At 35.0% G+C, this 18,933-nt stretch overlaps 1 protein-coding gene across 2 annotated transcripts; it reads right to left on the bottom strand.

Annotated features, from left to right (window-relative positions):
- Window positions 1-10,978: 10,978 nt before the first annotated feature.
- On the bottom strand, window positions 10,979-15,437 carry LOC130722661 (reticulon-like protein B21). 2 transcript variants are annotated; one of them, XM_057573468.1, is made up of 9 exons: window positions 13,922-15,431; window positions 13,757-13,834; window positions 13,542-13,644; window positions 13,361-13,435; window positions 13,137-13,281; window positions 12,979-13,048; window positions 12,569-12,634; window positions 11,629-11,751; window positions 10,979-11,459 (listed from the first exon to the last, which is right to left on the bottom strand). In XM_057573468.1, the coding sequence occupies exons 1-9, from the start codon at window positions 15,147-15,149 to the stop codon at window positions 11,284-11,286; spliced, it is 2,064 nt and encodes a 687-aa protein (XP_057429451.1). In that variant the 5' UTR covers window positions 15,150-15,431; the 3' UTR covers window positions 10,979-11,283. The 2 variants fall into 2 exon arrangements, with proteins under 2 accessions (XP_057429451.1, XP_057429452.1); XM_057573469.1 differs by lacking the exon at window positions 12,569-12,634 and having other exon boundaries at window positions 13,922-15,437.
- Between the last annotated feature and the right edge of the window lie 3,496 nt (window positions 15,438-18,933).

The following is an 18,933-nucleotide window of genomic DNA, read 5'->3' as shown; positions in this document are numbered from 1 at the left end:
TGAAAATTTAATATTACATTATTGAGAAACTGTTCATTAACGCATACATGATGAAAGTTTAAAAAGAAGTGTGGTACACCACATAAAAAGAGCACGGCACTTTATCCAGGAACTGTTTTATCTGGGGTCATTGAGCCTAGTTGGGTCACTGATTGTAGGGTTGGATCACGCTTCAGTGCCTTGGTGGTTATGTGTTAAATTATTAGTGGCACTGTGGCAGAGTTGAGGTTTGAAATGAATGAGGTTAAGAATCTCATCTCTCATTCTCACACCCTCATGCCTTGGTCTGGAATAAAAATCAAGATGTGACACACTGAAATTTGTCCCCACATGCATGTCAATTATTAAACGAACGCACACATAATGACGAATTAATAATCAACCTAGTTAGTATACTGATTGAACATATCTTTGCGTCATCTATCCTCTTTTTCGGCCAACACATTATAGAGCTTAATCACTTTTCATCAGAAAGTTATGTATTCAATTTTTATAGTTAATATGGGTTGATGAATAATTTATAAACACATTTATAATTATTAAGCAATTTCTGGTCCTAAAAATCTGTCATAACTTGTGGTAGATCAGCATCAAATCAATCCAAATTTTATCTCATTCTTGTTTTCAAATAATAGATCCACATCGTTCAAAAAATAATAGACCCACTTCAATAATTGTAAAATGTTTGAGGAAGAAATTCATTAGCTTGGTTTTGATGCATTTTTTAAAACAGTTTCTATACGTAAATATTGTTGTGCACCAAAATATTAATCATTTTATAATAATTAGAGATCAGAGTTGTTTATCTGAGTTACTTAATAATATTTGTAAATTTAAAATATCACATAAGATTTAAGTTCCTCACAAATAACCTTCAAAATTTTACTCCTATAGTATAGTTTATTTTTTATTTTTTGTTGAATCTTATAATCGACTCCACATATTTATGTTTTTTTTTTGAAAATACATATTTATGTTTTTTATTTGTAATTAATTTGATTCGAATTAATATTATGAGCTAAGAGAGTGAAATAATATTACTTGAATCATGAGTGTGGTTGCGTGTAGAAACATCAAACCGTATTATTAAGTTTTTAGGAGCACCCCATAGACTTGTTCTAATGATAAAACAAACAAGGTCTAATTACTTAGTGATATAAAATCCTTCGTTATTATGCTATGCTCTCAGAAAGTGTTTGTGCGGAAAAAAAAGTATTCTCTACGTTCCTATATAACTAATACTTTGCTGGTGGAATATACGGTGGAGCTGAAGGGAATGCAAAATTGAAGTTCTTTGTTGGTTTGGATTGGCTATTGAAGGATTGATTAGACTCAGAATCTGTGTTTTAGTTCTCCTTGGAGGTTTTGTTTGTGTCTCTATAATCTATGTACTCTTTTTTCATCTAGGTTTTTACCCAAAGGGGTTTTTCCTAGTATGATTTTAATGAGGCATTTTTTATAGAGTCTTGCCTCCATGGGGTTTTGTTTCTTTTTCAGTAGGAATATGGAGTTGTATTTTTATGTATTATCCCGTACTTTTCTTTTTCATTCTCTTGTATTGGGTTGAAGTATCCCTTATACTTCACTTCAATATATTGCATTGCTTATCTAAAAAAAAACACTTTAAGGTTGTTGCACAAGTGTTAAGAAATAACAATATTTAATGTTCTTGTTTTATTAAAATTATCATCTAACTTCCTATTATACTCTTTATCTCTCTTATTAATTCTAACTTTTCAAATTTTCTATCAGCAATAAATAAATGGTACAATTGGTAAAGTATAATTAATGCTCTCTTGAACTTTGTAAATGACAGATAATTAGGAACAAAATTCAGCTAGAATTAGTATTAGTTATTAGGAATGGAGGGAGTAACCCAAGGAGAATGTATATATGAGAGTTAGTCGTAGGCAAATGAAGCAGATTAACCATTAGAAAGAAGCTTTGCGTTCGGAAGAGACTTTTGAACAAGTAACTTAGCCTAGACATAGAGAGGAGAACATTTCCATGATATTTATATATTTCTAGAGTTTGGTATGGTGAAAATTGAAAATATGGAACCATTCCTTAAAAACAGGAATAAGTGTTCCTAATCTGATGACTTACGTCATGATAACAACACGAATTTGTCCAACACATACACTTTGCCATCATTCACGCGTTTCTTGAGAAAACTTCTTTAGGGTTTAGGGTTTAGGTAACTCATCCAAAAGTTGCTCAAATGTAAGCACATTTGACTTTTGAGTTTTTTTTTTAGTTAAGTTCTTAAATAGAAGATGCATCTTATTATGAGCAATGCCGGTCAAATTTTAAAATCAAAGCACTTCTCAAATCATATACTTTCATACCAATACAGTCTTGGAATACCTCTTGTAACTATATAAGTCGCCACAGCTGATGGACGCTGCTTATAGGCCGGCAATTGAGGAGATCGGAGGAGGTCCACCCAACAACAACAACCTCCTTCCAGGGCCAGCCGGCCTAATGGTAAAGCCACCTAAACAAGGGCATTAGGACTCTAAAAAAAATGAGCTTCTGAAAAAAAGCCTAAAAAAATATTTTTTTACTATGTAAAAAAGACCCAAAAATCCAAACATTAATACTAAGTCAAAAAGGCTCCAAAACTGTCACACTTTAAAGTTGGCTTTAGGCTTCATTTAGTGTTGGGCCGGGCGGGCTCCTTCACATGATAATAAATTGTCAAACCTATAGATCCTAATAATAAATATTAGACTCATAAAATTATAGTGTTAAATTTTAATTGAGAGTATTTGGTCTTTTCGAAATATTTAGGGCATGCTACTTTTTTTTTAAAAAAAAAAACATCAAGACTGCGTGCATTAATTTTTGTTATCACATTCATGAGATCGAAAACCAAAAAATAGTGAGATTATGTACGTATTTGTCTTTGTGTTGGAGGATGTAGATACAGGATGTGACAACAGACAAACCATATGCATGCATGACGAAAACAAAAATAAATTATTGATAAAAAAATGACAAACAATAAATCTGAAAATATTAAAAGTGGAATTGTCTATATTACTCATATTAATCATAAACAAACTACTCTTTAACAAAACTCAAAATAGTTCAAGCCAATAGGTTGCCCAACACAAAGCCAAGAATTTCTTTGATTTTTGTTGCCTCCAAGCAGTGGCGCAGGCAGGATATTTACTTGAGGACGGCTAAAATTAAAGTGTTGTGATATTTAAGAAAAATCAATTTCTTACATGCATAATTTGTGTAACTAATTATATAATATGTATTTATGTAGATTACACAAAGGATACGAATCAACATATACGTCTCATCCTCACTAGACCGGTAACAAAATGTCAAAAGAAATTAGAAAATCCAATAGCATTATCTTTAAGCGGGGAAGAACAGTAACATCATAACAAATAAAAAAAAGGAGAATAACAACAACTTGCTTCTCCAAATAATAAACTAGCACTCAAAATAGTGGCATGGGTAGAACACAAAGAAAAAATCAAAAGAGTGCGCTGATATATGTTTCAAAGATAAATGTGAAAGTGAAAGAGATAAAAACTCTTAAACGAAGCTATATCTAAAAAGTCACTTTGAGCATATCTAACAAATTAAAGGCTTAAATATGTTTTTGGTCCCTCTAAAATTAGGGTCTTTTGGTTTAGGCCCCTCTAAATATTTTCTTTTGGCATACACCCCTAAATGCAAAATAATATTGAGGTTTCAGTCCCGACCGTCACTTACGTCGTTTAGAGGGGCCTAAACCAAAGAACCATGATTTTAGAGGGACCTAAGACATTATAAAAATTGAGTTTAGTTCCCTCTAAAATCATGGTTCTTTGGTGTAGGTCCCTCTAAAATCATAGTTCCTTGGTTTAGGTCCCTCTAAAATATGTCACGTCAGCGTCTGTTAGGTAAAGGACTAAAGGGCAGGGACTTATCCCTCCATATTATTTTCAAAATAAGGGTACCAAAAGAATATATTTCGAGGGACCTAAACCAAAAGACCCTAATTTTAGAGGGACCAATAACATACTTAAGCCAAAATTAAAATAATATAAATAATCTTGTAAATAACTAAGTGAAAATTAGTTACCGTGACTGCAAAAAATAAAAAAAAGGTTAAAAGTACACAATAATAACAATTTGACGTAAGCCTCATTAACACATTCAGCAGGCCATGTCATCACTCATCAGAGCTCCGGGTTCAGGTGAGGACTTAGTGCAGTCTTTTTACAAAATAGAGGTCTTTTTGCTAAAAGAAAAATCTGGCGAGGGACCTACCTCATACGGTGAAACAAAGAAAGAGACCAATTTGAGGATTAACCCTATATAATATTTTTATAGTTTTAGGGTGGTGCCATATGAATTTTTTTACCCATTATACGTGAAGAAAACCAAGATTTTGGGGGTGACTATGGCATGGGCTAGTCACCCCCTAAATCTGTCACTGCCTCCAAGCATTGTGAAGTATGTTTGCAAGAAAAACGGTGGAGATCTAGACAGTAAAGAACGACTTCATGATGCACAAAAGAGAGAAGAGGAACTCTACCACCGCCATATCTCCTCCCACCGCCGATCACCAACCCTCCCTTCCTCCACCTCCTCACCACCATACCATTCCCTGGAAAAATGTAGAAAGATCCAAATTTTATGCACAAAAGAGAAGAGGGTTATGGAGGAGAAGAAAGAGAGATAGAGAGATCAAACTGACAACGAGGCATGTGTTGATGGAGCGACAAAAAGGATGGTGGCTCCGACAGGGTGAAATGACGCGAGTGGCGAGGCCGAGATGACGGGAGGAGATTGTGGCAGCGATTAGCACAAAGCACAAGTAGAGTCACGAGAGAGAAAAAAAGGATCTCTCTAAGAAGATGAAAACCTAAAGGAGAAAAATAAAAGAAGAATTAGTCTCCATTAATGTCAAAATTTCGAATCATAAGATGTCACTACAACATTTTTCACTCTCTGCCACCGTGAACGATGAACCCCTCGAAGAAATCCATTGCTTCGTTCTCCGCCACTATGAGTCAAACCACAGTAGAGGGTGATCACTATGAGATTTGGGAGAGTGGGGTCGTTGATGAGATTGAGTGTCATCTACCATGTCGTTGTGTTCGTGTAGTTGGTAGTGTAGGTGCGGTTCGACGGAGAACAATAGAGATGGTAGAGGGGAAGCTAAGGAGAATATTGGGGTTTTAACATAACTAACAAAACATTCACGAGTCATTTTCAGTACATTGCATAATTTGGGGCCAAATGTAAAAAGACATTAATTTTATTAATATAAAAAACGAAAAAACGTGTAATGTTGCACAACAAAAAAAGTTGTGCATATTAGGGGAACTCGTAAAAGTAGACATAAAAATTGAAAATGTTTCAAAAACAAATTTCATAGTTATGTCTATTTTTACGAGTCCCCCTAACATGTTCCGTATTTTATAATATGGATAGTTATTACGTGATATCAGTTATATATTCCACACATTAATACATTACATTCTTCATTGTGTTATCATAGTGTACGAGAAACTTTGCCAAAAAGAGGTAACATGCTGAAAATGAGACCGTCAAAAACTGTTGCGTAAATTTTAGAAAATACTTTTTCATGTCGATGACCACACTTTTGAACTGTTGCAAAAAGCAAAAAATTATCACAATGATGCCACATAAGACAAATGTTTTTGTTGGATGTGGTAATTACTGCTTTAGGTATTAGGTAACCAATGTGAGATTAAAATTTTCTCTCCAAAATAAAAAAGGGAATATGTCGGTTTATTCTTTTTAAGCTGAACATATTATTAAATTAAGAAAGCTTCATGAGAATATGTCTCTCATGAAGAGGGAACACCAGAAAACTCAAAACAAACAAAATTCCCCCACTATTATGGCCATAATATGAGAATGTGTCTCATTAAAAGGAAATATTTCGGTATTTCCACTTTTTAATATTTATTAAAATTATACTTAATCGTACGTTTAGTCATGATTAAATGGATTAAATGTGTGCAAAGCTGTGTGCACCTTGTAAAATTACTAAACTAGGTAAACTGAAATTCAAATAAAAAAGAGGGACAAAATACATCTCTATACCCTCAAGTTGTATATATGTATGATTGGAAATTTGTTCCTGGTGTAGTTAGTCATATAGTTTTGACTGTCAAATATTCTTTTGGCATATGATGGGATTTGAAACCAGAAACGGCAGATGAAGACTATAAGATCAAGATGCACCATGTGAAATTATTAACTCAGTGACCTGTTTGCTTGTCTTCATATAGCTCATATGAGACTTGAGAATTGAGATTATTGGCATTTTGCTTCGTCTTAGTAACGAGTTGTTTAGGCAAACCTATCCTGTCCTAGAATTTGATATCCAAACATGCATCATCTCGTGTAGTCGCCATCTTGGGTAGTTCTATTGGTCATGCGCCTGCCAACTGCCAAAAATTTATTTGCCTTTGGAAATTATAGGCTTCTTAATTTACCCATGGCTTTTTTATCAACAACATGATTGGTACTAATAACATTAGCTCATGTTATTATTAAGAAATGCTTAAACATGTTTCAGGTTCTTAATTTTGTAAAAAATCGTCTCACAAAATTTTGCTTCCCTAAGTTATTTTCGGCCACAAGTGTTTTCTTCACACCATCCAGTCAATAATCGAACCATAGCTTCTGAAAAATAGTGAATTGCCTTTCTAGCTCCTTGCACTATCAATCAAACAACCATCGTCCAACATCTGAACAAACATTCACTTGGTATAAGATTATTACACGTTATCCTTTCCAAAAAAAAATTATTACACGTTATCATGGTTTGATAATTGGTTTCCCAATATGATTGCACATCCTGCTCCTCTTCTTCATCTTTTCCTCTTCTTTCTTCTCTTTAATATTACTAGTGTCTTCTTCAACGAAGAGTCTCTGGCTCTCAATTAATCACGAGTTCACATCACATCATATGTAGCCTTCCTAGCTTCAACTAATTAACGATTCTTAAAATTTGTAATTTCATTTATTACAAATTTGGTCCCACTCACTTGCTATCCTTCACTCATTCCAGTAACGATAATGACTTGTCTCTAATAACTTAACGACTCTTAACGGAAATATTTGCCAGGTGTCCCTATTCAACCTGCAACACTTGGGAAAAATTTCCCACAAGAGAGCACGTTACTACAATACAAAATTAATAAATTATGTACTGTTGATCAATGAAAGTCATCGATCACTTATTACTCGTCGGGAAAATCTTCAAATGACAAGTGTAACATAGATAGAGTACGTACATGCATTTTATGAATACCACGTAGAGATAAAGAGGCATTCAATTCACACAAATTCGTACATCTTATCTTGTTCTTCTTTTAGATAAGCTATCGAATTTTGACCACTCGATTTCAACTCTCCCGAATTGATAATTAATTTGCAATACTATAGTACTACTACTTAAATAATCTATACACCGCACTCATCTCACTATCGATTATATTGGAATAAGATTTTTACATATATATATTGTACGTGAGGATGATATATAACGCCAAAAAATACTTATCTCATGAGGTGATTTCAGCTATATAAATCACACTACAATACTATTGGACTCAATAAAGAACCTGATTTTGTTAAGGAGAAAGGTTGTGCTATGACTTAGGCAACCAACATATATAAAACTAGTTGTTAACTTGTTTAAATATTAAACATGTGTTGACACAACTGACTTTAGGTTTTGAGTTCAACTCTCACCTCTTTATAGGTTGAGGGTTGGAATTCCTCGCGGTTAGTAAATTCTTAATTGGTGGCAACCATCTTTGGGGATATCCCCTGACGCTCATACCTAGCTAGGAGTGAGTCTGTGCTGGCCTCTCCAGCATGCCACTGGCGCTCTGTCTGATAGTTTAAAGGTGTTTTCTCTTCGTTCTACCATTTTTTGTTACAAAAAGAATATGTTTATCCTAAATTCTGGAGGTCTCAAGTTAGGTCGTTAAGTTACCAAGTACAAGTGTTGATCAACGTTCGAGTGAAGATGATCTCTTCATGCTCTTTGTTATAAGTCATTTCTTTTGTCGGCCATGATTGGCTTATGTGGTTCATTACATATGAAATATTGTGTGGTCATGATTGGCTTAATTACTTTGGGGGTTATCAGCGGCTACTTATTATCAGTCGGACCAATGGGCTTCCACATGTTAAATTGCTAACTAATCGATTTCCTAGGGTTGGGTCATCTTAAGTGGTAGCTTGGGACACTGACAAGTTTATGCTCCTATTCTCGACGGAGTTATTGCAAGTCGTAACCCGAGAGGTACACAACTCTTCAAGCCCTTGAACACGTGTGCTAATTGGGCTATAAGATGAGTTCTTCTCCTTGAAATTATAGGTGGCATGTGGTAATTCAAGAGGTACACAACCCTCTAAATCGGGTTTATTAGGCTCTAAAGTGGACTCTTCCTCTCAATCGAGTTATCATGAGATGGTAACTCAGGATCTATATTACGTGTAAGTTTAGGGGTTATCTAAATGACTTATGTGAGTTATTAATCCACAACATAATGGACCAATAGAATTTTTCTAAATAAATTATTAAATAAAATATAGAAATTCTAACTCACTTATCTTTAATGTGATTGGATGATGAGTTATTTAACTCAAAGTTTTTCATGGGTTATTTAGACAACCCGAGAGTTTAACGAAATTTTGTAACATTTAAATAGTATTAATTATTAAATAATTAATCTATTGAATTATCATGATTCTGAAGGAGCCGTAAGATTTTAGTCTCTCAATGAGATAGCGAGAGTGTATCGAGAAGATTCTATGGCGTATTAGGGCACTGATTAAAGTGATTTTTGTTTCCTAAGGAACCAAAACATCAATATCTTAACCACGTGAAATTGCCATGAAACCGACTGATTGTTTTGTTGGTTTTCAATCTTGATTAATATCACAGAACTTGGACCATTAATAAGGTAGGTTACTTGGGCAATCAACAAGCTTTCCATTCCTCAATTGATTAGGCAAAAGAAAACTTCAGTTATTGCATGCTTTTTGGGTTTAAAAGAACAAAAGAGTCTTGGGTTAGTGACAAGTCTAATTATGATAAGCTAATCCTTTGTCCTTGCCAAATGGCATCAATAGGTGGATATTTACATGTAAGAAAAACATAATAAATGTGGCCACATAGAAAAAGAAGAAATTGGTGAGACCTAATCATGTACAAAATTTTCTAACATAGTTATCAACTTCATTATCATTTAAGTTTGGTATAGCTAGGTGGAGGACGTAGAAAGGGTGAAAATTTCATGGATGGTTTTTCAATTCAATTTCATTAAAAATTAGTTCACGTAATGTTCTTAACTTATTTATCACATGACAATCTCCCATGTGCATGTTTGGATTTGTTCTAGGCTTCTAGCAACTTCAGGGAAAAGCCTTATTTCAATGTTTGTGCAAATTAAACGTAATCTGTGCTCATTGTAATCTAAAAACGGCAAAACATTTACAAATAAAGTATTTCCTTCAAAGGAATTAATTACCCAATGCAAGTTGTGAAGTCTCAACTTCACATTAAGTACTTATCTTATCTCCAAATTTGCTTTCTGTGTGTGGTGGTAGATCATGGAATTCAATGTAAGTGGAGTATTGATAATATGTTTAGAGCATTCACTAATCCATCGATACATGTATGTGTTTTGACAAGAGATCGATGTGGATAATCATGTTGGGATGTTAAATGTGAGTAAAGAAGTACCACACTGGAAGATTAGAGGAGTGATGAACACTTTATAAGTAAGAAGACTCATGCACCCATTGCCTTAAGGTTTTGGGTGAAAGATGTGGTGTTCAATCTACTTTGGCTTGCTCATGCAAGCCCAATGTGATGGCCCATCAGTGGTATCAGAGCTGATGGTTAGTGCGATCATGGCTCACACTTGTAAAGAAGTTTCACATTGACCCATACACCCATTTTCTTAAGGTTTTAGGTGAAAAATGTGGTGTCCAATCTACTTTAATGTGCTCATGTAAGCCCAATGTGATGATTCCCGATTTATCCTCTTGCGCCCATTAAATCCCTAACTCAATTAGTATACTAGGTATATAGTTTTGGGGTGAACCTTCAGACTAGTAAATTAGCTAATGTGAGCTGTTCAGGATAAGTTTAATTAAGTGGATTCTAGCTAGTTTTTTCTGTTTCCCATCAGTGTGGAATATTGGGAGAAGAGTACACGGAAAATAAGTTAGATTATGTATGTTTAGAAATTTGTTGCTCACCTGCTTCATTTAGAAAAATGCTAACAATGTTCTGTTTTTTTTTTTGGTCATAACAATGTTCTGTTTAACTTTGTTTTTGTCTGACTCAATCCACTATTTTCTTGGAGTTCCATTTGTGCTATCACTCTTTGAAAAGGGCCCAACAGCCTCTCAAAAGTCAAACCTATGTCCTTGCCTTAGAAGCCCATATTGAGAGTAAACAACACCATTGGCAGGCCTATATGTATTATGGCCCTCCTTAGCCTGCTAGGTTTGAAGATCATCTATAGGGCCCAAGAAAGGCTCCCATGAGCCCATTTCTTCACAACTTTCATTCCGTCCTTCCATCCTTTAGTTTTTTTTATGTGCTCCCTTCAAGATATTTGAGATAAAAAATGAACGAAATTCTTATGAATTGAGATGAAAAATGCTTTTAAATTAATTCAACTAGAATCCAAACACACATTTTTTAAAATAAAAAAATTATGGTGTATCGCACTTTAAGAATGACCCCGATTACTCGATTAGTCTATTACACTCACCTTATGCTTTGCTCATCAAAGTTCTCAATCAATACCAAATAAAGTTCTTAATTACAATTATTTATTTCAACTCAAGTGTTTAATTTGGCTTTCATTTGGTGTTTGCCAACCTTGTTTCTACTTGCTTTCAACCGTTTCATTATCTTTCCCCTTTGTGATGCTACAATGGATGGAAACAGACAACCAAGTTTGAGAATTAGCACCATGATTAAAACAAATTACTATAACTAAATGCTAATTATAAGAACACAAAAGTCCAAACCCTTATTCCCCTTTCCTATTGAACCCTGACAGATTTGTTAATTAAACTAAATTTACCTTTATGATAACTAAAGAAAATTTACAGCAGAGAACTATATATATAGAGAGAAAGAGAGACACTTTAATGTGAAAAGAAAAAAAATAAAAGGCTTTAAAGGGAGGGACATGGCAGGGTGCATGCAACTGGGGAAGCCTGCTAAAAATGTGGTACCACCACCATCAACACACCCCTTTAGAATCCTTTCTTTACTTTATTGGTACCAACAATGTTTGCTGCGCGTCCTTGTTTCTGTCTAACTCCAACTGGTTCTTGCCATGTTTCATCACATTCTGCTTCATCCTCCACACACTCATCTCTCACCAGATAGTGTTGTTGATAATATCTGAATGCCACAAATAGCACAAAGACTGCAAAATAACACCACCATTCATTGCTGTGAGTATGTGCAAGGCTCAACATATCAATCAATCAAAGCTACTACAAATAAATGTTACATATATCAAACAGAAAATATTTAATTAAGTCTAATTCCAAGACTCAAAATTAATCAAATTGATTTGAAGTTGCAGCACTTACCTGCCCAAATGCGAGCAACAACTGATGACAAATTCCATACAAGTCCAAAGATTCCAAGAGCTACGGCTTTCTTGTGAGTACATGAATCCCATGCATCCCGGAATCGACGAATCCAAAAATTTGCTACATGTCATAAACAAAAAAAAAGTGCAATTTAGGATTTTGAGTGAAAGATGTAGTGTCATTCGCTTATACTTATGTGTTTTACTCACACCATGACATAAAGTAATGATGCCCATATAGAGAAGGATTAGATTTTAGCCTTCTAGGACATGGTAACAGATAAGGAAGAGGAACACACAATTTCTTAAGTTTGGACTTTGTGGGACTTTGGGATTGGGACCACAAGAGATGTGCAGGACCATTATGTTATGATCCCACAATTGTGTTCCCTTATACTGTGATATGAAGAGATCCAATACTAGTAAGTAACGAGCGCATAAATGTCAGAAATAAAGAAACACAAGAGATGCTCTCACCCATGTGATGCATTTAATTATGTCTCAGTTACCTTCATCAAGCATTAAAAATCCATAGAGACAAAATCTCAAAGCAGATTCTAGATTTAGAGTTTGATTATGTCGATGGAGAAGGTATAATTGAACCATATTAAACTATTAATCTTTGTTTATAATTATAATCACTGCTAGATCTACATAATGATGCATTGGAGATCCCACAAGATAAAATGAAATAAAATAAAGCCATATGTGCAGAAAACTTAGGAGCCGTTTCTAACTTGCATCAATATTGTATGCACGATCAGCTATTGTGGGCCTATGCAAGCACTAGTCAAACGTTTCCCTCATACTTAAGCTGCATTTAGCACCTCTACACACTTCAACTGTACTGTGTTTGTTTACAAGCTTAAAGGTATATGTCATAGCTCTGGCATTACATAGCTAGGAAAAAAAAAGCATCATCAAAATCAGGGAAATACCATATGCAGTTAACTGTGCAGAATAGGAAGAGCAGATCTTTGGTACGGTAAAAACACCAAAGAAGCCTGAAGCAGTTGAGCACAGCACAACCATGTGTCAGTAATTAATCAATTAACTGAAAGTAGCACACTCAGTAACTAAATAACCAAGGAAAATGAAATGTGATAATGGATGTGGTGGGGGGCAAGATGCAATTTTCTGTTCAATCATCTGGCAAGTAATGCAAAAAGTAAGAAACTTTGCATTGAAATTTTAACTTCTTGTTTGTTGTCTGTTTCAAAAGAACTGAACTGAAATGCCAAAAACTAGTCTGTTTAGGAATGGAATAGGCTTTAGGCACCCTCACTTTAAGGACACTATGAATCCTTTTCATACAGTTAAAACTTTAATTAACCCGTTCGGAACTTACCGAATTTGGCCATCTTCCAAATAGTTATGAAGCTTCCACATCTAGCCAAAACAAAGAGGAGAACTGCCAGCTGCATTTTGTACAAGATTGCCAAAATTAAGTTTGGGGGTGTTCTTCTTAGGCTACCAAAATTGTACAATCAATGAGAAGAAAATCACCTTTATTGTGGTGCCAGGATCTCCAGAAAACAAGGCTTTTAGTCTTGACAAGAATTCATTCAAGTAAGGGAGGATCAATCTTAGCATCCATATTGCATCATCTTCTCTCAGCACATAATTTGAGTCCTCTACTTCTATGACTCCCCTAGTTAATTTGATCCCAAAATGAGAATCAGAAAGATAATAATCTTGTAATCATATTTTTCAATAGTTTGGGTTCTTACCTGCAAATTAGGGCTCTATAGAGGAAGATAACTGCAAGATAGACAAGGCCTATATAGGATATCACAGAAATAAGACTGCAGAAGCAAGGATAGAAAAACTTCAGTTCTGGGGTTTCTTCTGCAACAGCCAAAGTATATAATATGTTGATAATTAGATAAGCATTTAGTTTGATTTTCTAACCTGAGATTGATATCCTTTGCATAAGAAGATGAGAATATAAGGAATGTTCCAATCCCAAAGATAAATGTTGATCTTGAAAAATCTCTCCACATGATTAAATCCACTGAAGAGGAGAGTCATATATATATAAAGAATTAATGCTATAATTTGAATGAAGTATTACCATCAAATTTCTCACTCTCATAAGTCATAATTATGAAATGTAGATGAATTACCTAGACTCTGCAGTTTGCTTTGAGTTTGTGGAAAGCAAGGTGGAACTGAATCACCATAGTATTCTTCTGCTTTTGGAACTGAACCATAAAGATCAGCCACACACACAGGTTAAAATTAGGACAAAGCACAAAGAAAAATTGAAAGAACAATTAAAAAGTCCTTACTTGACTTAGGCTCAGAGAAATTTTGGTAAATTGTGGAATTCCTTCTAACTGTTGGAGATGGCTTCAATGCAACTGGGACAGAAACTGGTTTTCTTTCATTTCTGTGATGAAATCGCATGTGGGCACTCACAACCTTCTTAGGTTCTGATTCTATCACATTCTTCTTTGGTTTTGGTTCATTCTCAACCTTCTTTGGTTCTGGTTCATTGACAACTTTCTTGTTTTCTGGTTCACTAATAACCATCTTCTTGTCTGGTTCATTCACAGAAACCTTACTATTTTCTGGTTCCTTCACAACCTTGGATTCTGGAATGCTAATTTCCTTCACATCAAAGCTCTCCTCCATCTCAATCTCAATCTCCTCATCCTCCACCACCACCTCCTCCTCCATCTCCTCCTCTTCACACTCTTCATCTTCTTCATCAACAGAAACATCATCTGAATCACCACCAACCTGAACCGACAATTCAGGTAAACTTAGGACCACACCTGCATTGTCTGAATTGCTTGATATCACCTTGTCTTGGCACACATCAAAATCCTTGCAATTTTCATCATCATCATTCAATACCTCATCCTCAACTTCAATCTTCTCAGTCTCACACCCACCATCCGATCCATCAACCCCATTGCTTGATTCATCTGGAACCTGATCCACCTCAGATTTCACCTTCCTCAATTGAATTGAATTATTAGCAGACCCAGAAGCATCATTGTTCTTGATTGAATCTGATTTGGATTTCCTCAATTGCCCTGCACCTTCTCTGCCAAGCTCTGCCACACCCTTCTGTGTATTAGATCTCAGCTTCCTGAGCTGAATTGGACTCCTCCCAAGTTTATCTGCAGAAGAAGCACCATTCTTTCTGGATTGAATTGGACTCTTCATGATTCCATTTCCATCAGAAGAAGAAATGCTCAGCTCCTTACACTGTTCATCAGAATTCTTCTGGATCTCTGTTTTCCCCCTGTTCTTATCCAAACCCTCAGAAACAGAGCTCTCTGGTTTCCAAGTTTTCCTCTTCCCAGAAGAAGCAACAGTAGCACCTCCAGCTCCAATTGAGGTTCTTCTGAATCTGGAACCTCCATTTCCACCTCCTTCTTCACCATTTTCATCTGCATTGAAAACTTTGAATCCTCCTCTAACTTCATCACTCTTCATTCTGCTCTCCCACACAGACCCTGCAACTACACTCCCTCTGGTTCCTCCTCTTCTTTTACTCACTTCCATCTCCAATTTATATTTCTTCTAGTAATCAGTACTTTGATGATGGGGTCATAGGTGGATAATGGATAAGAGGCTTCTGTCTGAAGCAATGGCGGTTGGTGGGGTGCAACAGCATTGGGATCCCTTTGTAAAGCAACAATTGAGAGAGAGAAAGAGATGAGAAGAAGATGTAGGAACTAGGAAGAAAGAGTGGTTGGTCACTTTTCTTTATTTCCTTTTTCTTTCTTAACTAGTGATGGTTGAATTTCATTCATGTAAGGGACTCAAGAAGAAGTAAATACAGTTCGTGATCGACGTTTTATATGATCATAAGGACTAACTTGACTGACATTTGATACTTAACACTATTAGGGATGGTGGGGTCATCTCCTTCTTCAAAGTCGAACTTGTCCGACACTTACATTTCTGAGACGAAATTGGGCATTCAGCGAATATTTTAGATGATCATTAGTGAGGTGTTTTTTTTTATTATGAGGGAAAGTAAAAGGGAAGGTAAATATGGTGGGGTTGAATGATTAGGGATGAACACTTTTGAGAGAAATTGATTTGATTCCCTAAAATCTCTAATCACTCTTACCGAGGCACCCTAAAAGTCATTAGTAAGTAGTCTCTCGCACTCACATGACAACATGCAAATAATAATAGAAATATCTTGTTGTTATTGTCCTTGTTCATAGTCAGAGTGTGTGAGTGTGAACTACTCAGTGTACTTGTTGTTGAATTGGAGTAATTTTCTCTCTTTTTCCTATTCTGTGCAGAGATTGCATCCATGCAGGCATAAAGGAATTGCAATTTGTCGAGGTAGCTACAAGTACGGTGCCAGAATATCAGACAAACGCACCCTTAATTTGGCCAATGCTCCTCTTCAATACAAACAAGTATGTAAATATACCAAGTACTGTAGTTGTTTAATACGTTCTGCTCTGGCATTTTGGGCATGGTTTTCTACGTTTCTATGCAAAATTAACAGTGTTAATTTAACTTGATCCTAAGCAAAAGTTAAGTACCTTCTCTAACATTTTGTCGTTTGCAGTGTCATAATTTCCACTAGTTAAATTATTTTGATGACTGATGGTCCCCTCACATGTACCACAATAAATTTAATTTAATACAAACAAAAGAGGTGAATTTGTGTATTTGTTTAACTGGTTTCGTGTGTGAGAAAGTTACTGCATGTGGGAATGTAAGGGTGATGACTGATGAGAGTGTGGTAGAATCTCACAACACAAGGCACAATCACAAAAGAAAATTTTAAGAGAGACCCCACAACACAACGTTTTTTTTCTTTTCCTTCCTTTTTGGTTGGTTAGGGGTCTGGTCACACATGTGATGATGTTATCAAAATCACACTTAGGAATCCTATTATTTTCATCAACGTGACGACAAATCAAAAGGTGCATACCACCAATACTCACCGACACTATTTAACTACTGTATTTTCCTAGTAAATAATGCATTTCATTTTCATTTTTTCTCTTTTCTTCAAGGAAATATTTCTAACACGTAGTAAGCCTTTCAGACATAACTCCACCGTCAACATTTATTCATTATAATAAGGGTGCATTTTCTCTCATGAGAGATTCTGTGCATATAATTTGTTTCCAATTAATATTTTAATCATCAGCAATTATTTCAGCAATATGTAGTATAAAACTGATTACTTGGAGCGGCAATAGAAAAATCTGCTGCAATTTTCTGCTTGCTTACAGAAGAAACCTTGTTTGATTATATTGGTTTTTTTATCAGAAGAACTAGTTATGCATGTACATTGCTTCAACCTGAATTGACCAAAACTAAACTTTTCAGCAAGATAAAATCTCATGGAAAAAGGTGGAATGAAGTAATTAAAGGAGCTTCAATTAAGCTACACTACATATGCAGAGTTACCCGTGACATATTCCAACTACTAGAGCCTGCCATGTTTTCCTGATGATGTATAAGTTTAACTATTTTTAGAGAGTACAAAAACTAAATAAATGAATTCCTGGTCCTGCAACTTCGTCTACAAAGTAAGTGGATCCTGACCAATGCCTAAAGACATGTTAGGCACAAACTCGCACATCAATTTGTCATTTTCTAATAATAAACTTAACACGTTTGATTAAAACACTTTCTTAAAGAACAACTTATAACTAATTGTAGAGTGAGTCTAGCTAAGAGTTGTTTTTCATAGATAAAGGGAAAATTAATTAAAGTATAAATCTCATATAATTGTCATGATCAGTGCCGTTGAAGACACGTGACCGAAGGAAGCATCACATAATACGCTACCTACTATGTATAATAATATGCTCGAAACACTAGCAGAGAATTCCTATGCAGGATATATTGTCTATTATCCATAATACGGATCACATTATTTTAGGCACTTCAGATTAATCAATCGTAATTAGTATCAGCAATATTGAACATTAGTGAATGTTGCTAGCTTTCTCCCACCTACTGTATAGTATGATATATAACCACCACCTTGATGAAGAGGCTTTAACCAATGAATGCCTGTTTTGGTGTGGTGGATAAGTATGATGTTTATGATTATGCAAACAGAGTTAAATATGAACTGACATCTGCATTTGCTTTTTTGGCCCTTTGCTTTCTACATCTAATTAAAAATGAGCACTACAAGTCTACAATCCTTTTTATTTATTTATATGGTATATTTGCGAATCAAACTCTTGATATTAATTTGGAAATGAAAATCAGAGCAGAAGTTTGATATCAGCAATGACCGATAACAAATAATTGTGCAATTACATGTTCAATAATCCCCCTACAAGTATATAAACAATCATTAGTTGAGATAAAATTGTTGAAATTTGAAAAATTAGGGTCCCGTTTGGATAAACAGCTTAATTAAGCGCTTATGGTCATAAGCGCTTATGACATAAGCGCTTATTCATAAGCTATTTTTAAAAATTTATTGAAATAAATTAAAAATAAGCTGTGTATAAGCATAAGCTGTTTTTCATAAGCTATCCTGAGTAGCTTATGAAAATAAGCTGAAAATAGCTTATGGCCTGCCATAAGCTGTTTGCATAAGCTCTCCCAAACACTGGCATAAGAGCTTATGTTGTCAGATAAGCTCAAATAAGCTCTTTCAAACTGGGCCTAGGTCCACAAGCTAACATGGATGGCTAGCGATCAAATGGGCCAGAACATTTCTGAGTCATCATCATCATATATTACTTGGACCTGTCAAGCCCAGGATTGCTACTTAAAAACTGCAAGTGGCAAAAAACGAAGAACTATTAAATTACCAAACAAAAAATTAATTCTTGCTATAAGTCGATGTTACAGTTTTTATTTTTATTTTGCTTGAATCCATCTTACACTTATCCCCCTTGTCTTGTTTTATTATCTGGGCTAGGCCCTGTTGTTGTACTCTGGGCTAGGCCTGTTATCAATATTATCCTTCGAACCGCTGAACAAAAAAGAGAGAGAGGTAGAGATAGAAAAAAGAGATATAAGGTAGGAAAAGAAAACAAATATTAGAAGAGAAAATGAGTAGAAATTGGATAGAAGAAAAAATTGGGTGCAAATATATCAAAAACTCTTTAAAAATTAGTTCTAAAATTTGGGTGATTCTTTTATCGCCAACATCCACATATTATTCTCACCACCCTCTCTAGCTTAGGGCTCGTTCAGGGTGGTTGTGAGTTTTTCTAATATGAATGTAAATTTGAAATATTTAAATTTTTTTTACTTAATTTCAAAATAATTTCACCCTAATTTTAAAACCACAAAATAATGGTTTTGTACCACCATCTACCACCACCACTTCACTACC

Source organism: Lotus japonicus, chromosome 6 (genome assembly GCF_012489685.1).
Source record: "Lotus japonicus ecotype B-129 chromosome 6, LjGifu_v1.2".
In the NCBI taxonomy this organism is placed as follows: Eukaryota; Viridiplantae; Streptophyta; class Magnoliopsida; order Fabales; family Fabaceae; genus Lotus; species Lotus japonicus.
The sequence above is the reverse complement of the archived record's forward strand: the minus strand, read 5'-3'. Positions and strand labels throughout refer to the sequence as shown.